This window comes from Acinonyx jubatus, chromosome A2 (genome assembly GCF_027475565.1).
Source record: "Acinonyx jubatus isolate Ajub_Pintada_27869175 chromosome A2, VMU_Ajub_asm_v1.0, whole genome shotgun sequence".
Lineage (NCBI taxonomy): Eukaryota > Metazoa > Chordata > Mammalia > Carnivora > Felidae > Acinonyx > Acinonyx jubatus.
In genome coordinates, this window is record NC_069383.1 from 145,436,904 (window position 1) to 145,462,578 (window position 25,675).

A 25,675-nucleotide genomic window follows, 5' to 3' on the forward strand; every position below is an offset into this window, starting at 1 on the left:
TGTGCCCCCCCCCCCAGTCTTCTACAGAGAGAACATCCTGGTTTCTGATAACCCACCCACAGTCCCTCTTATCTGGTACACTGGGGGTCCCTGTCCCTCTGGAACTGAGGGGACTCTAGCCTGAGGGGAATCTGGACCCCTGAGGACTGTCCCTTCCCTCCAGCCTGACCCTCCCTTGGATCCTGTCCTCATTTTTAGCATTCACTTGCCTCTGACATTCTTTCCCTGAGCTTTCTCCCCGTCTCCAGAGGCCTTGTGGGGAAAAAAGCATAAATGAGACTGACAATGATTGAACACCTAATGTGTACTCAGCACAGTGTTCAGTGCTTTACTCAAATTATCCACTGTCACCCTGTGGAGCAATTACTGTGTTTGTCCCCAGGTTACACTCAGAATGAAGCTTAGAGAGCAGAGATCTGACCTGGTCAAAGAGCTGACTCTTATCCCTGTGAAATCCCTTCAGGCTGATTGGCTTCTTGCCTCTTGATTCTGCCATCTGCCTGGGTTTGTGAAGTGTGTACATTTAATTCCTCAAATACTTATCAGGCCCCCACATGCACCTGGACCTGTGCCAGGCACAGCAAAAATAATCCCAGGTGTCTCCAATCCTGTTACTTTGGTGAATGGGCCCTACTGTATCCTACTTGGACTGTGGCTCTGGACAAGGCCTGGGCAAGACAATGCCACTGGAGGCCACGTGGTTCAGGTGGGTCACATCCAGCCTCGTCCAGTGCAAGGTTTATCTAGGCCTCCCCTCTCCAGCTTGTGCCCAAGGCATCGGCAAGGGGCCTGGTTGATAGACACTCCGCTGAGTCTAGCTAGTGGCTCTGCCCTAGGCTAGGCCACTGAGGATGGAAGGTGGACCCAGGCCTCCACATGGACCTGAAATGGAGCAAGAGCTGCTCATTCATAGAGGGTGGAAGTGTGTCAACCTTGGAGGAAAGGTTACATTTTTCACTTTTGTGTCAGAGACTGCTTTGGCATCTGGTGATGTTTACTGACCTCTTTCAGAATAATGCATTGTTGTGGTGGGTTTTTTTTTGTTGTTGTTTATTTACTTATTTATTTTAAGTACTCTCTATGCCCAATGTGGGGCTTGAACTCACAAGCCCTATATCAAGCGTCATACACTCTTCTGAGCCAGCCCCAGAATAATGTTTTTAAAGGTTTTTTTTTAATTAAAAAAATGCTTATTTATTTTTGAGAGAGTATGAGCAGGGGAGGGGCAGAGAGATGGGGACAGAGGATCCAAAGCAGGCTCTGTGCTGACAGTAGTGAGACCAACATGAGGCTTGAACTCATGTGAACCATAAGATCATGACCTGAACCAAAGTCGGATGCTCAACCAACTGAGCCACCCAGGAGTCCCATATTCCTTTTTTTTTTTAGTTTATTTATTTATTTTGAGAGAGAGAGAGAGAGAGAGAGAGAGAGAGAGAGAGAGAGAGAGAACAAGCAGGACAGGAGCAGAGAGAGGGGGAGAGAGAGAATCCCAAGTAGGCTCCTCAATGTCAATGCAGAGCCTGATGCGGAACTCAAACCCACAAACTGCAAGATCATGACCTAAGCCAAAGTCAGATACTTAACCAACTGAGCCACCCAGGTGCCCCCCCAACACACACACACACCAATAATGTTTTCAAATGAGCAAAATAAAATAGGACCACAAAGGATTTTCATGAACAGGGAAGGATGTCCATGAATTATGACTGAATGAATACAATTGTCACAAAAGAGCTTTCATGGAAAAAGAATGAGAGAAAGAAAGGAAGGGAGGGAGGGAGGAAGGAGGGAGGGAGGGAGGGAGGGAGAGGGAGAGGGAGAAAGAGAGATGGAGGTGAAGGAGGGGTGAAGAGGGGAGGGAAGGATGAAGGGAGGGAGAGAAGAAGGGAGGGGGGAGGGAGGAAGGAAGAAGGAGGGAACTATCCCTATACATAAGGCTGGCCCTACCATCTTGCCTATTGAAAGGCATGGCAGGCAAGTGGCTCTAGGTCATGTTCCCTTTTGGCTCCTGAACAAGTCCCAGATCAATCAAAGCTCCCCACTCTTGTCACTGCTCCCCCTTTGACAGGCAGCTGGGATTTCACCCTGGGCCAATCCCTATAGCAGCTCCAATGTTAATGGATGGCCATCACCTGTCTTTGAATCTGCCTCCCCTGTCAGACTACGGCTCTCTGCCCACTGCTTGCTCTGCCACTGTTACAACAACCTGGCAAAACTAAGTCCCGAGCAGATGTCCACATCTTCTTTTCCCCCTTCACCCCCCAACTCTCTGCAATATGCTCCTGTCACTCCGTGAAACCACCTTGCCAAAGAACGTCCATTCAGCAGGTGTTTATTAAGTTCCTGTTCTACATCAAGTCCTATGTCAAGCAATGGGGAAGTAACAGTGACCAAACCAGTCCTGAACTCATGGCACTTGTGCCAGTGGACACGTACACAAGTAAATATAGAACATAATTAGAGTCTGGAAAGTTCTATGAAGGAAGCAAAGAGAATGAGAGGACACAGAATAACTGAGGAGATGGAGTAGAGTGTATCTATTTTAGATAGGGTGGGCAGTCTTTGGGAGACCTCTCCAAGAAAGCACACCATCCAAAGAGCATAGTCCAGGGAGAAGGTAGTCCAGTCAGAGAGGATAGTAAGTGCAAAGGCCTTGAAGTCAGAACAAGCATTTGTACTTGGCAGGAAAGGAAAAAAGCCCATGGGTTTGGAGAGAAGTGAATGATATGGAGAAGACTGCCAGGGTTAGGGGAAGTAAAGAGTTTCTTTCCAAATGCAAGAGGAGGCCTTTGAAGACTTTCAATGACAAGGTCTGATTTGTGTCTTTAACCGTGCCCTCCGGTCCCACTGCTGCGTGGAGATGAACTGTGGAGGGGGAGAGGGGAAGAGGAAAAAGTTGTCAGGAGGAAACGCCCGACTCATTTTGGATGTCCCACAGGCGTGTCACATTTAATGCATCCAAACAGAAACATCTGGATCACCGGCCTCCTCAAAGCAAAGCAATAAAAGCCCTGTCCCTCCCAACCTTCCCCACTTCTGTGAACAGTACCAGCATTCATCCAGACGTTCAAGACAAAAATTTAGGGGCCACCTGGCCTCCCTCTCCTCCCTCATCTTCTGCATCCCAAGTCCAGTCTACTGATCCACTCTTCCCCATACCGGCCGCCCTGGCTGGGTTCCAGGTTCCCCCACTCTCCAGTGGCACCACGGAGAAGACGGCACCAGCCGCCCCACACCTCCCCCGCTTCACTTCTGCCCCCTACAGTCCATTCTCCGCACAGCAGCCAAGGTACTTTTAAAGAAGACAAGTCTGTCACTCCTTTCCTAGCATGTATTCCTCAGGGTCTCCCTTCGTCTTCGGGACCTTTAATGAGAACTGGGCCCCAAGAGCCTAGTCCAGGAAGAATAAACGTGGGTAAACCCTGCAGGAAGCTGCGCGAGGCTCGTAGCGCCGCCTTCCCATCTGGCTTGTACCCTCCCAGGCTTCGGAACCTTTCTTCCCGGCGCTGGGGGAAGCTTTTCCGGAAGAACCTTCCGGCCCGGACGACCCTATTTCCCGTGCTGCACAGCGGCCTTCCTCTTTCTCTTCCGGTCCAAGGCGCTTCGGGAGCCGCGGGCTTTGGTGAGTTTTGGCCGCGCGGTATCCGGAGCCATCCGCGGCTCCCAGCCAGCTGCCGGGCGCAAACCCCGCGAAGGACAGGGAGACCGGCTGCGTGACTGTGGGGAGCGGAGGGCGTGGAGCGCGCGTGGTGCTTGCGGGTTCTCAAGGAGTGGATGGGAGGGGGAGGACTCGGATTTGGGGTAGAGCGCAGCCTTGGGAGGGAGGGTTGGTTTCAGGGCACTGTTACCCGAGTTCGGGAGGCGGGGACCGGCGTCGGGTCGTGCTGAGTAAATTGAGACCGGTGGAGGCCGCAGATGCAAGGCAGGCATCTGTGTGCAGCTTCATTCCGGCTTCTGGCCCACGTCCTTCCACATCAGGGCGGCAGTGATAGGCCCAGCCCTGTGAGCCCCCGGGCCTGACCGCTACTCTCCTCTTCCAGGTGCAGATATGGCCAAGTCCAAGAACCACACCACGCACAACCAGTGTAAGTTCCCCTGGCCCAACCTCTTATCTCACACTTAAGACCCTGACAAGAATCAGGGATGCAGGGCAGGGCAAGGGGGCACATTTCTACTGTGGGCCTGGGGCTGATTTTGTTTTCAGTCACTGTTACCTTTGAGTTATAGTTGTAGAAGCCAGGCATCCACTTGAGATACCCACCGTGCTTTGCATTCAATGATAAGGGCTATTCCAGATCTCAAGAAGGCCTACTCTGGGAAGTAATGGTTTTTCCCAGGCTGGCCAGCTGTGATGTTGGGTGGTCTTACTAGAGCAAATCTCATTTGGTCTAATTCCTTTGCTTCCTCACAGCACGGAAATGGCACAGAAATGGCATCAAGAAGCCCCGGTCACAAAGATACGAATCTCTTAAGGGGGTGAGTGTGTGTGCCGCATCACATACAAGTGTGTCTGTTTGGCCCCAGTTGCACCATCAGAGAGCCTTTCATGTATCTTTTTCTGGCTTCAGCATCTGCCTGAGCACCGTTATGAACTGTCTCTTGTCTTACCTGGACTACCAAAGTCCACGGTTTCTCTATCCAGCCACCTTTTGCTTGGACTTGAAGTTCTGCCAAACCCATAAGAAACCTTTACTTGGCTTTTCCCAGCCCAGGTCGTAACTCCCTGGTCAACTGTAACCTGCCTCCTGAGGGTAGTTTGACCATCCCCATTGTTTATCCAGAGCACTTGAAGGGAGGGAATGGCTTTATCTTTGTGTACTGCGCACTTTGTGAGAGTCTTCCACTCTTCTAGTCACATGACCTTGATCTGACCCGGTGCTGAGCTTGGGGGGTCAGCTTTCCTTCCTGTGCCAAGGAGTTCCAAGAATTGGCTGAGAAGGCTGAGGCTACAGGGTCTAAGCAAGAGAACAGGGTCCTGTCTCTTCCCTGTGCCCTTGGTCTCTGATCTGTGGGATGAATCTTTGAATTTCACAGCTTCAGTTTCCCCATCTTGATTTCTTTTTCAGCCTTCTTTGCCATGAATCTGTTGTACCAGGTTTGGTGTTTAACTGACACTATCTTTAAAAGAGGTGGGGATGGCCCTGAGGGGTTTCAGGAAAACTGAGCTGACGCCCTGCAACCCTGGCAGAAGGGGCAGCCTTCATTTGTTCTCTCCTTCTGCACTTGATTTGAGCTCTATTGGGCTCTGGGCATGTAGCCCGGAAAATGTGGTGTGTGTGGAGTATTAGGGTGGAGTGTTGGCTTCTGGGGTTGTAGTACGTGTTTCTCTTCAGGTGATTTGTGAGGGGTGTATATTTCAGCTTTTAAGTTTGACTGTCTACCTCCCCAGTAGGCCTTGGCTGGAGCCCAGCAATCTCCTGGGTACAGCTGTGGAGAAGGCCACAACAGGTGACTTGGGGCCCACGTGTTGCACTTACAGTGTCTGCTTTTTTTTGCCTTCCAGGTAGACCCCAAGTTCCTGAGGAACATGCGCTTTGCCAAGAAGCACAACAAGAAGGGCCTGAAGAAGATGCAGGCCAACAATGCCAAGGCCATGAGTGCACGTGCCGAGGCTATCAAGGCCCTTGTCAAGCCCAAGGAGGTCAAGCCCAAGATCCCAAAGGGTGGCAGCCGCAAGCTCAATCGACTTGCCTACATCGCTCACCCCAAGCTCGGGAAACGTGCTCGTGCCCGCATTGCCAAGGGTCTCAGGCTCTGCCGGCCAAAGGCCAAGGCCAAGGCTCAAACCAAGGCCCAGGCTGCAGCTGCAACTCCTGCTCCAGCTCCTGCTGCAGCTCAGGCTCAGGCTCCCAAAGGTGCCCAGGCCCCCACAAAGGCACCAGTGTAGAGGCTTCCATCTGCCAGTGTGAGGGTAGAAGGACTGGTGTGACCCCTGGGCTTCTATCTGCATGGGGCTGGTGTCCTCCTGTGCTATTTGTACAAATAAACCTGCGGCAGGATCTGTCAGTTGGCCTGTGTCTGTGATCCTGGAACTAGGGTTGGAGTGGGGTTGGTACCTCCATTTTTTGCTTTTTCTCGGTGGTAGGGTATGGGTGGGAGTCAGGGGAAATGGGGTTCTGGAGTGTAGGAAGGGGACCTGGTAAAAGAAATGGTGGTGGGCCTTAGGGAGGCTGGAGCACATAGCCTGCTGGACTAGGCAGGCTGGTGAGGAAAGTAATCACAAACATCCTGATCTTTGAATTTACCCAGGAGATAAAGGACCCTGCTGAATTCTGCACTCTGGCCTGAGCCATTCCACACTTAAGCTGTTCCTAGTGTACATGGCCAGCATCCACTATTCCGGTTGTTCTGGTCCCCCCAAGCGCTGGGGGCCCTGGCAGGCAGGGCAGTGGTGGCACTGTCTTCCTAGTGCAACTGCGCCAGACCCTGCTGTGCACCCTGGATCAGCTGCTTTATTTGCAAAGTCTTCGTCCTTAGAGGAGTCAATGAAGCAATTGGTACAGTGGTCATTGGTATCTGGGGGCTTCCTATAGAAGGTGCCAAGCATATCACTGTTCCTGGTCACCGAGTCCTCAAAACTCACTTTTGAGTATGGTGATCATGTAATTTGTGAACCAGCCTTGGGCACTTGTCTCAAGGATTTCACTTCCTTACTCTGGGGTACTAGCTACAACCCATGATAAATGGTCTCCCTTCTGAGGTAGGTATTACTATTCTTTTTGTTTTACAGGGAAGGAAATTTGTTCCTAGATGATGGGGCTAGGCTGGGATGGAAGTCGCATTGGGACCCAGGCAGCCCATGCTGGACCCCAGAAAGTTTGCTTGGCCAGCCAAGGCTGGGCTGCTAGCTCATGACTGTCATCCTGGCATGCTCTGGATGGCCAACTGCCCCATTACCAGGGGGTGTCAGATAGGTGGGGTCTTGAAAGGGACCAAAAGCAGGTTTTATGTCCTGAAGGTAGCTTGGCCCAGCCTGAGGTTACCAGGTCATGTGGCTTCCACTAAGGCCTGTGCTCTAATCCCCAAGAGAGGGGGCATAAAGACTACTTTGCCCAGTCATCTTGCTGCAGTCTGAAGGGGGAGGCCAGACCCCAGGTCAGGGGCTTCAACTAGGCTTACTGAACATCACAACCAGCTTGCTGCACTCAGCTTTTGCATGGAGCCTCCCTTGTGTAGAAGCACAGGTCCCCAGTTCTTGAGTCTCAATTCTTTGTGGACTCCCATTACCTGCAAGCTATGCAGTCTTGGACAGGGTATTCTAGCAGAGCTTCTAAAGGGGTTCCAGTAAAACCTGCATCCAGGGGCTGCTGTGAGGGTTCAAAGGTAACAAAGTCCTGGCTCCTTGTCAGAACTCCAGGTGCAGGGGTTACTACCATGGGGACTAAGCCTGCAGACCACAGAACCAGGCTGTGGACTTCCCTCTGGCCACTATCAGCACTTAAAAGCCCAGCCATACCTGTCCCACCCAGTTCCTGTGGAGGCCAGAACAGGACTAGATCGGATAAGCTAGAGGAACAGGCTCAACTCTCAGGGCCACAGTGACTCTTGGTACTGCCTAGAGCCCTAGCAGTGCTGACAGACTGAAGCCCCCATTCGTGAGCCACTCTGCACACTGATCCTTCCCTACACAGGGTGCTGGGGACCCTAAAGTCAACTAACCAGGTCTACCAAGGCTCCTGCCCCTCTGTGACTCAAGCTCCCAACACCAGAGCAGGCGCCACACCTGTCATCCCTAGGGTCTGGCAAATGCGAGCAGTCATGACTTGCTCATTATCTGCCTGCCCCGACATCTGGCCTCCAGTTCTAGTTCTATCTCAGGATCCCAAGTGTGTTTCCAGAAAGCCAGGAATGTTTCCCTGAGATCTTTGTCTTAGTTTCCCCCTCAACGCGGATGGTATCCCCGACCTTAAAAATCAGATATAGGTATAGTGACCATTGAGAACAAGAATTATGGTCCTTTGATGCCAGACAGGGCTGGGTGGTACTGAATGAGCATGCCGTGTCGAGGGGCACAAGAGCAGCATAGGATGCTAGAGACATATCCAGAGCCAGGCTCAGTTTCCTCATCTGTGAACTGGGGGTGATAACAGCATGTCCACAAAGAAAATGACAGAATCCCTGCTTCATGAACATCCTTGCTCTTAGTACTTCAGAACTGGCCCCTGTCTGCACACAGACTTTATTGTGGGGCAGGGGGGCAGAGGGGTACTTAACACTGGTCAGGATGGACACTCCCGGGGTAGAGGTTGGGGAGCCTGGGACTCAGCTCTCACTGGGCAGGGCAGGCACGCTGGCCAGAGCAGGCAGCAACCGTGTGTATATGTCAACCCCACGGAGGAACACAGCCTCATGCAGACGCTCATCGTGGTCATGCAGCAGCACGGGTGTGCAGTTCATGGGTGAGAAGCCCAGAGCTGGGACCCCCACCTGCAGGGAGCAAGGAGAAGCTGTTAGGAGGAAGGCCAGGATCCAGGCCCACCCACTGCTCATCCATTGCATGAGGCTCACCGCACGGAGATAACGGCTATCGGTGGCAGCTGGGAAGATCTCTGGCTCCAGAGTGAGGTTCCTGCCGAGGGAAGAGCCTGGTGAATGGGGAGGCAGTGAGGGGAGAGGGCAAGGGAAGGATTGAAGGGACAAGGAAGGTGGAAGGGAGGTAGGGGAAGGACAGAGGAAAGGGAAAGGCTGGCCAGTATGCTCACATGTCCTTGAAGACCCCACTGAATGCTGCCCACCAGGGATCTGAGTCATTAGTAGATGTCACTCGGGACTCTGTCCACTTCTGGGGGGAGGGGAAGGAAGGCAAGATCAGGACAGGGCCCGGACATCTTGCCCTATTCTTCATAGGGTGGGCTGTGCCTGCCACAGGCACACATCCAACCCCCACTCCCCACCCTGGCCTCAATCCACCTATTCAGATGTCCAGCTGGCCAGTCCAGCCACAGGTCTGGGACCTTGCCCTGCTTTCCATCTTCTTACTTCTTGTCCATCCTTCATATCTTAGGCCAAGTGGCCCTTCCTCAGGTTGGCTCTCCCAGACCTCTCAGACTGGCCGAATATTCGTTATGGGTTCTCAGAGTGTGGGGTCCCACCCTTTTCTGAACCACATGTGTTCATACTTATGTAAAAGTAATATTATACAAATGTCTAATTCAGGTCTATTCCTTTTTTCGTGCTGTAAGGACTAGAAGGCCATGAACTGTGCCTAATTTTACTCCTATGCTATGCTCAGCACCCAACAGTGGCCTCCATGACTAATGCTTGTTGGTGAATAAAACGTGTCTCTCATAGCTAAAGCAATGTCTAGATATATGCATGCACACCAAGCACACACTCCCACTGTGACCCACACTCAGCCAGCCCGGTCTCCCCTGTGCCCACGGCTCCCCGACCACGGGTCCCCAGCCGATACCTGAATAAACTCGAAGGTGACTCCCTCGCCGGCTGCCTGGCACCAGCCCTGCAGCTGCTCCTCGAAAGCCTATGAGAAGGGAGATGAGCTGACCTCTCGGGCTCTCCCTGAGCCTCCAAGATAGGTTTGAGGACCTGGCTCCCTCCTCCAAACCCAGGTAGAGGTAGCACCTTCAGGTCTACATCCGGTGCCACACGGAAGTCAAAACTGGCGCTCATAGTAGCAGGTACCACATTGCAGGCCACGCCGCCCTCTAGCTTAGTCAGGTTCACAGAAGTCACAGCCCCCTCCTTCAGGTGGGGGTTTGACTGCAGCCTGCGGTGGGAGACAGGGCAGGGGCAGCAGGGGGAACCTCCTTTCTCTCCTGCACAGATGCTCAGACCCCCACCCTTTTTCCCAGGCTGCCTTACCTCTGCCTCTCCTTCTCCCGGAAAGCCAGGATTGAGCTCACGACCTTGTGCTAGGAGAGTGTGAGATCGGATGTGAGAGTGGCCCTGGGATAGAGCCTGGGAATTCCCAAACTCCCTCCCTGTGTGCCACGCACCAGCTTCTCTGCTGCTGTGTCCTCAATGAAGCGTGAACCGTGACCCGGCTTCCCGATGCTTGTGACCCGCACCCCTGGGAAAAATGAGTGAGAAGTGGGTGTCTTAAGCATGGGTAGGGCTGAAAAAGTATCAGCCCTGGGGTGGACCCAGGTCTTCCCCTCATTCCAAGCTCCTCTGGCAGGGCTGTCCCCCACAGAATGCACAGTGTAGAGCTGGCTTCTGCTCATGGCAGGGGGTTACCCTAAGAAGCTCAGGAAGGAGAAGCCCAGGTAGGAAGGGTCTGGGAGGCAGAGGCTCTGGGTTCAAGGCCTACTCAGGTCCAAACCTGCTGCATGGCCCTGGGCAGGCCCCTGCCCCTCTGGCCCAGCACCCCATCTGCACAGTGACACCCTCCTGCCGAGCCCATACTCACACCAGGGGCTCCGCTCACTATAAAAGACAGTGAAGGCATCGGCGGGGTTGGCCAGGCCTGGGGAGGAAAAGGGGATTCAGAGGGTGGAGTGGCCCAGCCCCCACTAGCAGATTCCCTATCCCCTACTGGCCGCTCAGGGGCCTGCCACCCTGCTCACCCTCATCGAGGGCAAAGCCAGCCCTAAGAGCCTGGAACTCGGGCCGCTGCACAAACAGCTCCATGCCTTGGTGACCCCCAACCTCCTCATCTGCAAAAGCAACAAGGACATGAGATGAGGGAGCCACCCTCACCAACACATCCTCCTCCCTTGAAAGTGTCCCTCCCTAAGCCACTCCTACCTGGCACAAAGGTCATGTGGATGGTTCTGGGGAAATGGTGGCCCTCAGCCTTCAGCCTCCTCACAGCCTCCAGGTACCTGAGGGGCAATGACAGGAGGTAAGCCAGGTGTTGAGGGAGCCACCAGATGCTTGGGTGGGCAGGCTGGAGCCCTGGGCCCTGAGCCCTACTCTGCCACAATCTGGTAGGGGGACTCTGGGAAATCCCTGTCCCTCAGTCTCCCTTTCCATGTAATGGTGGTAATTCCTGTCCAAGGTAAGGGGTCAAGATATTCCTTGGCCTTGAGTTTCTCCAATCACACCCCAGGTCCTGTGTCAATTCAATGGGCCAGTGACATTGGAGGGGACAGGGAATGGAGGACACTCACTGGATGCTGACACACTTCATGTCCTGGGTGCCCCTGGCATAGATGTAGCCCTCGGCATCCTTGAAGGCCTCAAAGGGGTCATGACTCCAGTGTTCCTGGGGTGGAGATGAGAAGAAGGACCCAAGCCCCAAATTTAATCTATTCTGCTCAACTGTGGCCCTGTCCTGGAAGCCCATAGTAGAGTTGGGGTGTCAAGTGGGGTGGTGAAGGGGATAGAAGAGGGCTGAAGAGGGCAGCTGATTGCCATCCCTCAACTCTGTTCCCACCATCACCCCCACCCCCACTGTGGGCACAGAATGGACCACTGGACAAAAGCTGCTTGAACAGAGTAACGCCCTATGAGATCAGGAGTCAGTTTTAGGACCCCAGTAGGATCCCTGGGGTCCAAGAGAAGGTCTACATCATCTTCGCGTGCCTCAAAGCCTACACCACTCCCCCTGTCCCCACACACACCTTGAAGACAGGCACCACATCCGTGTGGGAGTTGAGTAAAAGGGAGGAGAGTCTGGGGTTGGTGCCTGGCCACGTCAGCACGGTCACCACACGGCCTGGTGCCACCTGGAGAGGACCAGGAGGTGAGGAGATGCCCCAGGGCCAGATCCCCTCCCCATGCAGGGCCCCAAGCTCACCTCTACTTTCTGACAGCTCAGGCCCAGCTGGTGGGCTCTCTTCTCAAGGAAGGCCACGGCAGCCCCTGGGGACACAGAGAGTCTTGGGGTTGCTTCTGCCTACCTACACTTCCCACCGATCCAGGCAAAGCTGGGGTGCATTCAGAGAGGGGAGCCCATTCGAAATGGGCTCCTGCCTCCTCAGTGCAATTCCACATCCCTCAGGGACACCTGCATTTCTGTCTCCAAGGAAGAAGATATTTTTGGCCAGTCAGGGACCCTTTGTGGAAGGTCAAGTGGGAAGTCCACAGTTAGAAACAGGAGTGATTGCTATCTTCCTTAGAAATAGGAAAACTGTGGTACAGAGACATGAGATTCACCTAATGTCTCCCAGCTGGTAAATACAGGGCAGGGGTTTGGACCCATGTCCACAATTTCCAGCCACCAAGCTTGATTCCCTAAGGGTTGTGGCCTTTGTCCTGCCCCAGTAGGCTTCTGGAGCATCTTTCCTTGTGGCTGTCTGGTCTCCCCTCCCCGACCTCAAACACTGGGCAGTGAGGTGAAGTTGTTCCTTAACTAGCCACCAGGAGTAACTTCTGGTGCAGCACAGTCTGAAGGGGGCGGCTGAGCAGTCTGTTGGTCTGAGGAATGGCTAGAGGCGTTGAGGCGCCATTTGGGGCAGCAGAGTGGGGAGTGGGGCTCAGCTGGGTGACAGGGGTTGGAGTCTGGTATAGAGCACAGTCCCCGCCCTGGGGCCCCACCGCAGGCCCTGGAACCACCGCGTTCTCACCGTAATCGGGTTCCGGCTGGACGGTGCGGATGCGCAGGAACTGACGGAAGAGTGTCACGGACGGGTGCTCGCCCTCGAGACCCTCGCTGGCCATGGCGCTGCGCGGGGTGAGCTGGGGGCAAAGCGAGTGGCTACCTACCCCTCCCGTCTGGGTCCCAGTGGACTCCATCTGCACACAGGCCCTCCCCAGGGCGGTTCCTCCAACGTCCCACAGGGAGAACACACCCCGTTTTGGAGCCCCCATTCTGTTTCAGGAGCCGTGCTGGCCGCTTTCGACACATGCCCATTTGAATCCGCCAAAAAGCCCCATGAAGTTGTGCCTCTGAATGCCCACTTTACAGAGGAGAAAGCTGAGGCTGAGAGGTTCGGGGACAGCTAGAGAATAGCTGAGCCAGGTTTGATCCCAGGCATTGACTCCCCCAGCCCTTCCCAAATCATTCTCCCAATTGCCCGGATTTTATCCCATGGAACCCCAGATCGCTCTACTCCTCTCCGGGGCCCCCCACCTCGCTCTCTGCCGGTCCTGGGCCCGCGGTTGCCTCTCAGCGCCCGCTCCGGACTGTGCCCAGGGCTCAGGGTCCTGCGAGGTCGCGGGCTCAGAACCGCCCGGGTCTGCCTACCACGTGCCCGGACCGGGTCGCGGGGCGGGGCCGAAGACTGCGAGTAAGGGCCGCCCCAGTCTCTAGGGCCGCGTCGGCGCGGGAGTCTCCGCCCGCCCCTGGTTCCAGCCTCCGCTCCGATTACCGGATCCCTCTCGGGGGCAGCCTCCGCAGCCACCTGCTACGCCCCGCGGCTGACTGCTGGCCCCCGCTGGCCCCGCCCCCGCCCCCACAGGCCCCACCCCGCCAGGCCCCGCCCCCGGGCCTAGAAGCGAGCTCCGGATGGTCCCGCCTCCAGAGGGCTCTATCTCCCACAACTTCCACATGGGGACAGAAGAGAGGCGGGTAGACACTGACACACGAAGTGTCTGCCCCTCCGGCGCCCCTTACTCTTGGGGTACAGAGCTGCAAAGTCCTGCCAGAGCTGGCCCCTGCCTGCTCCCCGACCCCCTCCCATGCGTCTCCGACTTCTCCCCCATTCCGTGTCTCAGCTCCTCAGGGAGGGCTTCCCTGACTGCCTCAGCCCCCTATGTGGAGAGGTTATTGGTCAATATCTGTTTTTTCATACTGTATAAGCTCCAGGAGGCCGGTCCGTGTACCCGCAGATCCGTGTACCTGGTAGGGCACTGAGCCTATGCCTGGACAAAGTGCCAGGAAAGGATAAATGGACAGAGGGGCACATATGTGACTGCCTGTGAGATCGTGCGAATGTGCAGCTGTGTGGGCAAATCTAACAGTGTGCATCAGTGTGTGTGACCGTGTGTGTGACAATACGAGTGTGAGGTGGTGGTTGGGTGTGGTAGCATCTGTGTGACAGAAAATGTCATGGTGGGAGGATGAAACTGAGGCTGCGTGACAGCGGGAGAGGTGGGGAAACTGCACAAAAGCATACATGTGACATACTGTTGGCTGACCCTGTGCCAGGCTTCCTGGCTCTTCTGCAGCCACCGGAGAGGGAGGATAAAGAGGCACAGGTGTCGTACTGGCCACCCCCAGACTGCACACAGTTGTAGCTGCCCACTTGTGCCCCCAGTTGCCCTTTGTACCCTTAGGCAGTTCTGAGTCAGCTTGGGGAGGGGCAGGGTTGAAGACTTCAGCCTCCTGGCTCAGAGGAGGCAGGCCAGGAGGGTAGGGTAGGGGTCCATCCCAACGCTCCCAGGGTTTAAGTCAGGTCTGCTTACATACCCAGGAGCAAGCAGTCTTGGTAGTTCACCACCAATGCTATGTTAATTGTTAAACCACATTCCCCACCTCCAGCCCTACACATCCTGCTCCCTTAGGCCATAGGTCCTGCATTCCTGACTCACTCAGTTCAACTGCCAGATCCTGGATTTCCCACCAATCCCAGTGGGCACGCAGCAGTAGTAATACCCCCTCGCCCTGACCCCCTCCAGCTCCGTGTGGCCAAGTACCTCACTTACCCAGACTGATTCTATCCTAAAACCAAATTTTGAGTTAGGTATTAACATCATGCCCACTTTACAGATGAGGAAATTGAGTCAAAGAGTGGTAAGGGCAGCCAGCTAGGAAGTAGCCCATGTTCTTAGTCTTCCCAGGCTGCTGAAACCTCCCTCCAGCTCCCAGCCCCAAAGCAGTTCCAGACTTGCCTCCCACTCCCACCCCACCTGCTGTAATACCAGGAAACAGGACCTGTCACTCCCCAGGCATGACAAAAATGCTCTTTTTTATTGTGCCTGTGAGATGAAATGAGAGGTCCTGACTGGGTCTGGCCCTCTGACCTCCACCCTCCAATCCCAGGGGCTGCCTCCCTGGTGAGGTGCTGGTCCAGACTCTCCAAGCTCAGGCCAGGCCTCGGGCCTGGCCAGTGGGTGACCTCAAGGCAGGTGGTCAAGGAAGGCAAGGAGGACAAGGTGGAAGTCTTGAGGCTTGTGGAGGTAGCAAGCGTGGCCTGCATCACGCAGCTTCACCACGGAGTGGTTGGGCAGGTGACGGAGCTGCCGCAGTGACTCCCGAGCCAGGATGCGGTCCAGCTCCCCATACAGGATGAGAGTCGGGGTCTGCAGGGCAAGGCAAGGGCTTGTGATCCTGGAGCCTGATGGGAACTGACCCTCTAGCCACCTCCTTAGGAAATCTTTCCTAAACACCCCATCTCTTTCTATCCAGATGAGGCCGTGTGTCCTCCAAGTGAGACCTGAGTCCTTTCCTGCCATGACTCAAGCCAGGGATAGCAAGCCAGGACCTTTGGAAACCCTCCTCCTAGTACCTTCACGGCCCAGAATTGTTCCTGGGTGTAGTTCTGGGTGGAGGCGGGTGCGATGGGCACGAATCCACGCAGCTGGTGGTGGCCTTGGATCAAAAAGGGCAGGGCATAACGGCCACTCAGAGAGGGGCTCACCAACACGGCATTCCGCACCTCCAGGTCTCGAAGCACTCGCTCCAGCAGCTCTGCCCGCCCTGCCTCTGTGCTTGCCTCCTTGGAAGGTGCTGAGTTCCCAAAACCTGGGAACAGCAGGAGGCACCAGCTGAGTGAGGCTAGAAAGGAACTCAGGACTTCCTGCCCACCACAGTGGGGGAAAGAGCAGTGGCACATGGCAATGCTAGCCCAAACTTCCCAGAAGCTACTTTTTATAATGTGATAGATAAAATGCTAGAAAAGCATTTTTAATTCATTACATTGGCAAAACCAAGGAGATTGATAATACGCAGTGTTGGGAAAGATGAGGAGAAATGGGCACGTTCATAAATGACGGATGGGAGGATAAATCCATATAGCATTTTTGGAGGATAAGGTAGTATTTGTCAAAAATTTTTTAAATGTGTATCTTTTGACCCATCAATGTCCTTGGTAGCTACCCTACAGAATTATTGCCTTTGTGCTCAGAGACATGTCCAAAGTTGCTTCAGCTTCATTTCTCAAGCATTTCAATTTACACTGAAAACTCTAAATCAACCTACATATCCACCAGTAGAGGAATGGGCAGATAAAATGTGTCCATGCCTCCAATGGCACATAGTACACATACAGATGACTGGCATGCCCTATGAGACATGGTACAGGAGGAGAAAACCAAACTGCGGATAGATTTGCTAAGCAGACGGGACACCAGTCACGTTCCTAACCTCACCACACAATCCTGCAGCACCACATTTTTCTATATATGGAAACGCCCAAAGGGAGTCAGGAACCCCCAAACTGCTGGGAGAGAAATGTGGCATGGGTCTCTGAGGGCATCACTCTTGTTGGATTTTTTAAAGACAAGAATAATAGCATAAACCATTTGCATAACTAAAAAAACCAAAAAGCTACCTAGTTTGTCATAAAAGTACAGTGAGGTCTCTCCATGCAATGGCTTGTAAAGTGAGTCATGTTTCTATTTGCTCTGTGACATGCAACAATCCACATTCTAGTTTTCAAGGTAGAGCATAAAAACACAGGCCCTTTAGTATGGCCATCTTGTCTTGCGACCTGCCACCATTTGTCCAGACACTGGGATACAAATGCCAACCCCCCACCCCCACCCCAAGCCATACCGTAAGGCTTTTCTACCCCTCCGACTCCCCACTCTGGGAAACTGCCCCCTTGTACCTGCTGGATGTTGTCGCTTCCCTAGACCCCGGAGTGGTGGCTCTCACCTGGGAGGTCAAGGGCCACGGCCCGGTAGCCCCTCTGCGCCAGCAGCTGCAGTGTGCCCAGCTGCTCCCACGTGTGGGAGTTAAAGGCCTTTCCATGGAGCAGCACCACCTCCACCCTGTGGGCACACAGGGGAGTGTGTGTCCTGGGGGTCTGAGAGTGGCCCGCCATTCTTTCTTTTAGGCTTCTCCCACTGCCCTCCCAGGCCCTGAGCACCCTGAGTTGAGCTGGGGTCCCACACAGGGACTCCCCTTGGACCTAGTCCTTCCACTGTACCCTGGGGTCAGCACCCACCTGCGTGCCCGGTGGAGTGGGAGCACCTCGCGGTAAAAGATGGGGGAGTTGCCAGGGGTGAGACCAGCCAGGATTGTGACATTGGGGCCTCCCCAGAGCCAGGAGGTCTGCTCAGGGGGGCCTGGCAGCCCCACGTACAGTAGCAGCATGAGCAGCAGGCCCAGGCCCAGCAGGGCTACCTGGGACCGGCTCATGGAGGTCTGTACCACAGTCTGGAGGAGAGGAGAGGAAGAAGAGGCTGGTGCTGCGCCTCCACCAGGCCCCCAGGACCCCATCCCCAAACCCCACCCGGAAGCCCCCAGCAGAGGAAGAGCTCAGCCCTTGCCCTTTCTCCTGCTCTGGGCAGGGATCTGACGTTCATACTCAACTCCTCCACATGCTGGCGCAAGGGCTCAGATACCCTGCAGTGTGAGAAGGGGCATCTGAGATGTCTCGATACACAGCATGCTCAGTGACCATCACCACTGTGCCAGCTGAAACCACTTCCATTCATCGGGTGCTGATGACAGCCAGATCCTGTGTTTGGCCCTTCGCATGCAAGGGCTCATGAATCCACACAAGAATGAACACTGGGGAGCAGATATGATTATGGTTCTCTTGCAGATGAGGAAACAGGCCCAGAGAGGTAAATTCTCTTGCCCAAAATGCAGAGTAGCAAGTAGGGGAGCTGCGATTTGAATCCGGGGCTGGGCTGCTAACCACCAAGCCACACTCCATTTGCCAAGGAAGAAACCATGGGGCTGAGAGGTGAAGGATGAACTGGAGCCTTGCTGGTGGACAGAGGAGTGAGAGTCATCAAAAGTGAAGGACTATGTGTAAAGCTACATCCCATTGACAGCATGTTTGAAATGGTCCTTTTTTTTCCTTTTTAATCACATTGCATAGAATAGTGCTTAAATCAGAATGTGTTTTTTTTACAGTTGATGGGAATTGTTAACACTCTACCTCAGCTGATATTAGGTGGGAGGAGGGCTCCTGGAGAATATCTGGGATGGGGGAAATGCTGAGGCATGAGGGGTATGGGGCAAGGGAGGAGCATGGTACACCTAGAAATGGAAAAGGCGGCATGGAGGTTGGAGAGATGAATGCTTCCCCGACCCCAGCTTCAGGACCTCAGTCTGAGTCCTCTGACTATCCAGAGCACAGACTCCAGGACCCAGGACCCAGACAGAACAGTTAGCCCTGGCTTCAAGACTCTGTTTGCCACTTCCTGGCTGTGTGTCTTCAGTTTGTCAGTAAAATGGGGGGAAAGGATAACCTTGCATCAGCCCTTTCAAATTTCCTGTGATATGTCAATAAGACAGTGGACCTGATCCAGGGATGTCCTGTCTTCATTTCTTGGGCCTAGGATGAGTACACCTGCCTTATTCCGATTGCAGCGAACACATCTTTATTGAGTGCCAACTGGGTGCTGGCCCTCGCTAGGAGCTAGAAACCCATCTTGAGCCCCACCCTCCTCTCCTGGGAGCTTTGGGGATATTTCCCAAGCCCCCACCTCCAGGCTCCCAGTCCCGTGGTGGGTGGGCAGTGGCAGCCCCTCTGGTGCTGATGGAGAGCCAGGAGCTGAGGAGAGGAAGAGGGCGCTCCTCTCTTCCTTCTGACCACGAAGAGCAACCTCCCACTTGGCATTAGCCTATGTTCCCACCAGTGGGAGAATCTGTGCTGTACCTTTCCCTGCAGGCGCCCAGCACCTTACCCTTTGGGGGTAGGGAGAGTCAGGACTTTGGCCGTTGCCTTGGCAACCCAGGCAGCTAGTGCACTAGACCATGATAGTGGACAGCTAGCAAGCAACTGGCTGCAGGCAACTACAGATACGGTGTGTGGGGACGGGGAAGCTTTACTCAAGTTAGGTCCTTGACATACGTGTCAACAATGACACACGGGTGTACATATGTGCGCACAAACATCGAGTCCTGCTCCCACATGCTTTTCTTTTGCACAAGCTATTCCCCGCACGTACAGGCAGACATGCCTGGCCTGTGGACAACTGATCCCTTGAAATACGTACCCTCAAAATCAGGCATACAGTCAGCCATCAGGAAGGCAGGTGGACATACAGACACACGCTTTCAAAACCATGCAGACCCTCACATTTCCAGCACACAGTCATTCACACAATCCTAAAACTACACATGCATACAAGAAACACACGTGCACATGACAGACAGACATACCCTCAGAAATACACTCACAGGGATTTACACGCCCTCAAAATCACATGTAGGCAGAAATGCACACAGTTGACATACACAAACACAAGCGGACAGACCAATCCCCAACCCTCCGCTATGTATGCATGTAGAAACAGACACACACATCGACACACACGTACATTCAGACCCCTAAGAACACACGCACACAAGCGCGTGCGTGCACACACAACACACCAACACACATACTCACTGCCCCAGCGCCTGCCACTCCCGCAGGACTCTGCCCGAGGACTCTGGGGGCAAGGGGCGGAGCCAGGATGGCCCGCCCCGGGCACCCTGCTGGCTTCACTCCCCGGGGACACTCACCCGACCGACCGGGATGACCGGGCCGGACACCCCAGAGCGGGCCCCGCCCACGCGGAACCAGCAGCCAAACAGCGCCGCAACCATTGCGCTGCTTCGGCGGCTCAGCAGGCTGCTGCGGGCACTGGTCGGCGGAAAGGGTGGCCAAGGAGGCGCGCTTGCGCAGTCCGCAGTCGCAGCACCTCCCCCCCCACCCCCGCCTCCCAACCCAGATGGGGGGGGGGGGGGGAGTCCAGGCGGCGCCTGAAAGCACACAGGCCTCGTCCGCCGTCCAGATTTTCCGGATTGCTTCTATCCCGAGGGCCAGGGGAGAGCCACCGGCTTCTTCAGCCAGACCATCTCTATCGTGGGTCAGTCCCTGGTCTGCACAACGGGGTTAAGGATAAGGGTTGTCTTAAGGACCACAAAGGACCGGTCAGGCCTTAGCTCAGTGTCTGGCGAGGAGTCCCTTGCCTTGTAAATGTCAGATATTATTGTTACTTGGTAGCTCCAGGTCTCATCCCAACTGTTTCCCCAACCCCTACGGATACACATGCGCACGCACTTGGTCACAGCCCGGGGCAGCCTCTCGCTCCTTCACGGCTCTTTATAGCACCCATCCTGGTGGGCAATGTGTGACCAACGTGTGGTCTGCCCCCGGCTCAGGACAGGTCCCAGGCTTGGCAGCCAGGCCTGGCACGGGGAAGCTGCGCTGAGCATGCAGGACTCACTCTGTTATCGACACCCTGCTAAAAAGGCAACATCACACCCATTCTACAGGCCAGGAGGCTCAGCGACGATAGGTAAACGACCAACGCCACCTGGCTGGACTTTGTCAGTACCTCGCACTCAAAGCTGTCGGGTTTCACTGCATGTCAGGCGCACAACTCTGGGCCCGGGCAGTCAAGGCCCCAGGGATGAGTGGGTTGGAGACAAGGCGGGGAGGAGCAGCAGGGATGAGACTCTATGAACCTCAAGCCGCACCATGTGCATCTGGGGCAGGTTGCTGGGAGCCGCACCTAGCCGGGTACTTGGAACACAAGGGGCCGAGGGGCTCTGGGAAACTGAGGCTGCGACAAGAAAGATAGGTCTAACGGCACCGACAGGCCTGCGACGTCTTGTGGCCACAAGAGGGCGCCCCGTAGCACGGCCTGGTCCCCGCCCTCGGCCAGGCCAATTCCCGGTTTCCCTGCCCCGGGCCTCAGTCGCAGCCAGCACTCGCCTGCTTCTTGTCTGCGCGAGCCTACGCAGCTCCTCAGGTACCGGCCCTGCACCCCCGACCCTCTCTTCCGCTATCCAGTGAGGGCCCACCCCTACTACCCCAAGTTCTTCCCCTTCCCCTTCTCGGCTCCCCAGGTTCCCTCCTCGGGTCTGCCCCCACCCTTCCGCGTGTGCCTTACCCGGCCCTGCGAGCCAGAACCGAGGTCCGCGGAGGGGACAGAGAGAGCCGCTGCAGCGCCGTTGACTGTGCCCCCTGACGGCGGCGTCAGAGCGTTGGCCCCCAGCGGGAAGCGCGCTGGGCACTCCGCATCCCTTGCAGGCCGGAACTCCAATGCCTTTCCCGGCTCTGCTCCAGCTTCCGCCTCCGGAAAATGGGTTTTTAACTCCATCCCCGACCCCCTCTGGCCTGTGGTGCCAACCTACAGCCTGTAACAGTGCCTTGAAGAGGAAGAGGTCGATAAGCAAAACAGCACCTTACTGTTGATTGAGCACTTACTATGCTCCCTATGTGTTAGGAACGATGTCCAGCGTTTTACATGCCTGAGCTCATTTAATCTCATCAACTACCTATGAGCCGAACACTATTGTATTATCCCTATTTGTAGAAAAGTATAATAACAGTGAGGACAATAATCGTAATGGGAGCCCCATGTATTGCATTCTAAGGGCAGGCACCCTCATCTGTCAATTCTTTTTTTTTTCTTAACTCATTAATTCTTGAGATAGGCTTTATTGTTCCTTATTTCAGAAGAGGAAATTGAGGCCCAGGGCCACACAATTGAGTGGGAGAGGCATAAAAACACTATGTCTTCTCCCCACCAAAGCATGTTCCTAGAGTTCTGGTAGCTTCCTGGAGGCCTTTTTGCTGCTTCTTGAGGGACCCCTTCTCTCTCTGTGGTAGCCTGGGCAGGGTGTTTTGTGGCTCATCAGTCTGGCCTTGAACCATAGGTGCTTCACCAGTGCAGCAGCCAGTATGGCGGGTGTGGAGCAGCACGAGGGCACCATCCAGGTGCAGGGCCAGAGCCTCTTCTTCCGAGAGGCTCGGCCAGGCGGTGGACAGGCTGCCTGCTTCTCAGTTCTGCTGTTGCATGGTATCCGCTTCTCCTCTGAGACCTGGCAGAACCTGGGCACGCTGCACAGTCTGGCTCAGGCTGGCTACCGGGCTGTGGCCATCGACCTGCCAGGTATTTCTGGGGCGGGCTCCTGGACAGGGGTTGTGGGGGCCTCACTGGGGGCTGGGGGACTTGGGAGGACCTGGCCAGGCTGGGCCCCAAGCTCCACAGGGCACGGTGCACACTGTGGGGCCTTCCACTGTCTCTAGTCTCCATCCGGATGTGGTCTGGACACTGTCCAGATCCTTCTAACTGTGTTGTCCTGGGGCAGTGTCTCAGTATCTCTGAGCCTCTGTTTCCTCATCTGTAACGGGAGATACATTCATTTTGAGGGTTGGCTCTAGTGAGAATGGACTGAGATTATGTGAATAGTGGCCAGTACCTGACACCCAGTAATCGGTGCTCGGCCAATTGGAAGTAAAATCTTTTGATGGAGCCATAACCATAGGGTCTGTTGGAAGTCCTGCCTAGTAAGACTGAATCTTCTGACACATTTGGGGGTGGGGCAGGCCCTGGAGGGTGGCTAAGCCATGTACAAAGCCCTAAACTGGGTTCTGGAGTAGGCAGGGACAGCCCCAGACTGGCAATCATAACCTAGACATGGTGCCATGTGAAGGGGCAGCATAGCTGACCTGTTCCCCTCACAGGCATGGCTGCCATGTTTTCAGTGCCCAGGTGTGGGCCTCTAGGCCCAGATGGAATTGGTTCAGACAGTGGGTTGGGCTGATCTTCCAGGTGAAGGTCTTGAGCTAATCTTTGTGGGAAAGGTACGACTAATTGGAGGGGAGGTCCATGTGCAGAGCCAGCTCCTCAGTCACTGTCCATTCTGCCAGCCCTGGGATGGGTGTCTCTTAACCAGTTAACTCACTTAATTTTCACAACAATCTGAAACGACAGATACTTTTGTTATCTCCTTTAACACACGGGGAAACTGAGCAGCCGAGAGAGGGTTGAGGAGGCTTTCCCAAGGTCACATAGATAGTAAGTGGAAGACTGAGACTTGGACCCATCTGGGTTGGACTTCAGAGCCTGATCCTTTCCAGGACCACTCTACTGCTGGGAGAGATGGGCACAGACATCGAGGGAAATGCCTCATGCTTGCCACAGATAATGGTAGATCTAGGCTGCTGTAGGAATAAGCTTGGGTACGCTGTGTGCTGCAGGAACCTGGCACAGAAAGGTCCACCTAGGAGGACTTCCTGGAGGAAGGGACTATCTCTTCCACTTCCCGATTCATGCCTTTGTCTTTCTCACACCTGAATCCCTGCAGGTCTGGGGCGCTCCAAGGAAGCAGCAGCCCCTGCCCCTATTGGAGAGCTGGTCCCCAGCAGCTTCCTGGCAGCTGTGGTAGATGCCTTGGACCTGGGCCCCCCAGTTGTGATCAGCCCGTCATTGAGTGGCATGTACTCCCTGCCCTTCCTGACGGCCCCTGGCTCCCAGCTCCGGGGCTACGTGCCAGTGGCCCCTATCTGCACTGACAAAATCAATGCTGCCGACTATGCCAGTGTGAAGGTACCCCTGTGTGGGAGGCTGAGATGCCCCTGCCACGAGCAAGGAAGGGTCCATCCTGGGGCCTTTCCTCACCTGGAGGCAGGGTAACCAAGGGGTGTCTTCTGGGAGGAGCTAAATGACCAAACTCCACCCTTTTGGTTTACTTAGCAGATTACTGTGCCTTGGCCTGTGTTAATCTGTATGCTGGGGCAGACAACATCCATGCCTCTATCCACCTGGAGCTGGGGCTTCTACCACCCACTGGGCCAGCTTGTCTCTCCCCCTTATTTGGGGTGACCCCAGGGAGAGACTGAAGTGATTGTGGGGCTAGAGCTGACTTCTAGGAGGCTGGGGCCGGTGTGTCAGGTCCCTGTTTACTCTGTCTCCCTTTCCTTTCTCTAGACCTCAACACTTATTGTATATGGAGACCAGGACCCCATGGGTCTGACCAGCTTTGAGCACCTGAAGCATCTGCCCAACCACCGTGTGTTGGTCATGGAGGGGGCAGGGCACCCCTGTTACCTTGACAAACCTGGGGAGTGGCACACAGGGCTGCTGGATTTCCTGCAGGGGCTAGCATGAAACCCAGCCCTGCTGATGGGGGTGGCTGCTGGTCTGCCTTGGGCTCTGTCTCCTTCCTCTGTCATGGGTCCCTGTGCATCATGTACATGCAACAGGTGTGTCTCTATCTGGTTTCTTGTCTTTGGGGTCTATCTTTTCCTCTTCCTCTATCTCTTGCAGTGACAGACTTTGGAGGTGAAATAAAGAAGAAAAGCCCCAGGAATCAAGAGACATAATCTGGTGGAGGGTAATCCATTAGATGGGCTTCTCCTATAGGCTTTCCTGTTTGCTTGCACCCCTTTTTCTGCCCTGTTCAGCCTCCCCATCCTGCCTCCAGCTTCTCTCTTTGGCTGTCCTATGGGGCATTCACATCCCCTACCCCTGCCTTAGACCACACATACATCCAGATACATCCATGACCACATGCATGCTTACACATTTAGAGCCATCTATATTCCCAAATATGACCCTTCACCTGGGAGCAACTGCATAGGTACAGGCAACTCTGGGCTGACATGCACATTGTCACCTGCAGCTTTGCCCTGCATGCACTCACACACATGCATTCTTGTGCCTCCACACATGCCCCCTCCCAACCATGCAGCACCCACTGTCCAGGAAGGTGGGGACCCAATAGGCCAGCCCTAGCAGGAGGCCCTCTGCCAAGCTTAGGGGTAGCCAGCCCTGAACTTCATTCACCCACAGGTTGCAGCAGGCCCCCCGACCAGAACTGCCCCCCAAAAGGAAGGTGACATCTTTTCGACCCTCAGATCTCCCTGCCCTCCCCTCCTCTCTTTCTGGGTGCTCCACACCTCCCCAGGTTATTAGGCCTGCATCTGCTCAGCCAAGCTTGTTTCCTGCTCTGAGGTTTGGGGGTTGGGGAGACAGAGAGTGGAGAGTGGAGGTCGGTGAAATAAAGTGATGCAATTAGACCCCGCAGGCTTTCGCTGTCTCCAGAGCGCCGCCCCTCCCCCGTCCCTGGGGACAGCCACTGTGGGCCCCTCCCCCACCCTGGCGGGACCAGATGGTCCCCCTGCCCTTTGTCCACCCGGCCAGATGGAGGGGAAGGGAGATTGGATTCCCCTCCCCACCCACACACACCCAGGTGCCAAGAGACTCAGCTGTGGGGGGAGGTGGAGGTCAGTGGGACCAGGCTGAGCCGATTACGAAGGAGAGGGGGAGGTAGATCTGCTCCCCAGGGGGTGCGGTGGGGGAAGGAGAGGGCTTGGGGGACCGTCCAACTCCTCCCATTCCCTAGCAGAGTACTCTACTGCGTCGCGGCCCTTGCGACCCTAGTCCCCAGAAGGAATTCTGGGGGTAGCTTTGGGAGAATGGCGGGGCGGGCTGCACGGGATCACACCGCTCTCAGGCCCCTCCTCCAGCTGGTCCGGTAACTTGTCCCGGGTGGACAAGGGCCGGGCCTCGCGGAAGCTGTGGGTGGTTGAGGGGCGCGGATCTTGGTGGGCGAGGGGCGCGGATCTTGGTGGGCGAGAGCCCCTCGCGGGGTTGCGGGGATGGAAGGCGCAGAAGCGAGCAGAGCTGGGAACCGGGTCGGGCGGAGGGTCGAAATCCGGGCTCCGAGGGATCCGAGCCCGAGCGAGGCAGCGTGGGGCCTGGCGGCCGGCCCGCGACCGAGATTTGGGAGCGGTGGGCTCGGCGCAGGCGCCGGGCGGGCGGCCCTGGCGGGCAGAGAGTGCAGGGGCTCGGGGCCAGGCACCGCGGGACCACTGGGCGGTCGCTCGCGGCCGGGCACCCCCTCCACCCCTACCCAGCCAGGTCCCCCGCTCTCGGCGCGCGGACGACCTCCCGGGGGAGGGTCGCACCAGCCCTCCCGGAA

The 25,675-nt window shown here is 55.4% G+C and overlaps 3 protein-coding genes across 6 annotated transcripts; 2 read left to right on the plus strand and 1 right to left on the minus strand.

Annotated features, from left to right (window-relative positions):
• The first annotated feature begins 3,571 nt into the window (after window positions 1-3,571).
• On the plus strand, window positions 3,572-6,009 carry RPL29 (ribosomal protein L29). The gene is made up of 4 exons (XM_015085294.3): window positions 3,572-3,625; window positions 4,044-4,088; window positions 4,415-4,479; window positions 5,507-6,009. The coding sequence occupies exons 2-4, from the start codon at window positions 4,052-4,054 to the stop codon at window positions 5,888-5,890; spliced, it is 486 nt and encodes a 161-aa protein (XP_014940780.1). The 5' UTR covers window positions 3,572-3,625; window positions 4,044-4,051; the 3' UTR covers window positions 5,891-6,009.
• A 2,154-nt stretch (window positions 6,010-8,163) lies between these two features.
• On the minus strand, window positions 8,164-19,654 carry ABHD14A (abhydrolase domain containing 14A). 4 transcript variants are annotated; one of them, XM_027038859.2, is made up of 18 exons: window positions 19,478-19,639; window positions 16,959-17,170; window positions 16,667-16,782; window positions 15,297-15,532; window positions 12,474-12,585; window positions 11,705-11,769; window positions 11,529-11,633; window positions 11,076-11,170; window positions 10,711-10,787; window positions 10,530-10,619; window positions 10,373-10,429; window positions 9,960-10,033; window positions 9,826-9,875; window positions 9,586-9,730; window positions 9,416-9,484; window positions 8,706-8,785; window positions 8,512-8,572; window positions 8,164-8,430 (listed from the first exon to the last, which is right to left on the minus strand). In XM_027038859.2, the coding sequence occupies exons 1-18, from the start codon at window positions 19,559-19,561 to the stop codon at window positions 8,266-8,268; spliced, it is 1,893 nt and encodes a 630-aa protein (XP_026894660.1). In that variant the 5' UTR covers window positions 19,562-19,639; the 3' UTR covers window positions 8,164-8,265. The 4 variants fall into 4 exon arrangements, with proteins under 4 accessions (XP_026894660.1, XP_026894662.1, XP_026894661.1 ...); XM_027038861.2 differs by lacking the exons at window positions 15,297-15,532; window positions 16,667-16,782; window positions 16,959-17,170; window positions 19,478-19,639 and adding an exon at window positions 13,094-13,276; XM_027038860.2 differs by lacking the exons at window positions 15,297-15,532; window positions 16,667-16,782; window positions 16,959-17,170; window positions 19,478-19,639 and adding an exon at window positions 12,980-13,275.
• Window positions 19,655-20,570: 916 nt separating this feature from the next.
• On the plus strand, window positions 20,571-24,770 carry ABHD14B (abhydrolase domain containing 14B). Its single transcript, XM_015085234.3, has 4 exons — window positions 20,571-20,712; window positions 21,623-21,858; window positions 23,057-23,298; window positions 23,680-24,770. Exons 2-4 carry the CDS (start codon window positions 21,648-21,650, stop codon window positions 23,857-23,859), a joined length of 633 nt encoding a protein of 210 aa, XP_014940720.2. The 5' UTR covers window positions 20,571-20,712; window positions 21,623-21,647; the 3' UTR covers window positions 23,860-24,770.
• Window positions 24,771-25,675: the final 905 nt, after the last annotated feature.

What these genes read in the sequence shown, in the direction of transcription:
- RPL29 (XM_015085294.3), top strand. Translation starts at nt 4,052, where the DNA reads ATGGCCAAGTCCAAGAACCACACCACGCACAACCAGT. An exon ending in CCACACCACGCACAACCAGT is followed by an intron (nt 4,089 to 4,414) that starts GTAAGTTCCCCT and finishes GCTTCCTCACAG; the next exon opens with CACGGAAATGGCACAGAAAT. An exon ending in GATACGAATCTCTTAAGGGG is followed by an intron (nt 4,480 to 5,506) that starts GTGAGTGTGTGT and finishes TTTGCCTTCCAG; the next exon opens with GTAGACCCCAAGTTCCTGAG.
- ABHD14A (XM_027038859.2), bottom strand. Translation starts at nt 19,561, where the DNA reads ATGGTTGCGGCGCTGTTTGGCTGCTGGTTCCGCGTGGGCGGGGCCCGC. An exon ending in AACAATTCTGGGCCGTGAAG is followed by an intron (nt 12,586 to 15,296) that starts GTACTAGGAGGA and finishes CTTTGCCCCCAG; the next exon opens with CTCACCCCGCGCAGCGCCAT. An exon ending in TGGCTTTGCCCTCGATGAGG is followed by an intron (nt 10,430 to 10,529) that starts GTGAGCAGGGTG and finishes TTTCCTCCCCAG; the next exon opens with GCCTGGCCAACCCCGCCGAT.
- ABHD14B (XM_015085234.3), top strand. Translation starts at nt 21,648, where the DNA reads ATGGCGGGTGTGGAGCAGCACGAGGGCACCATCCAGGTGCAGGGCCAG. An exon ending in TGTGGCCATCGACCTGCCAG is followed by an intron (nt 21,859 to 23,056) that starts GTATTTCTGGGG and finishes GAATCCCTGCAG; the next exon opens with GTCTGGGGCGCTCCAAGGAA. An exon ending in CCGACTATGCCAGTGTGAAG is followed by an intron (nt 23,299 to 23,679) that starts GTACCCCTGTGT and finishes TCCTTTCTCTAG; the next exon opens with ACCTCAACACTTATTGTATA.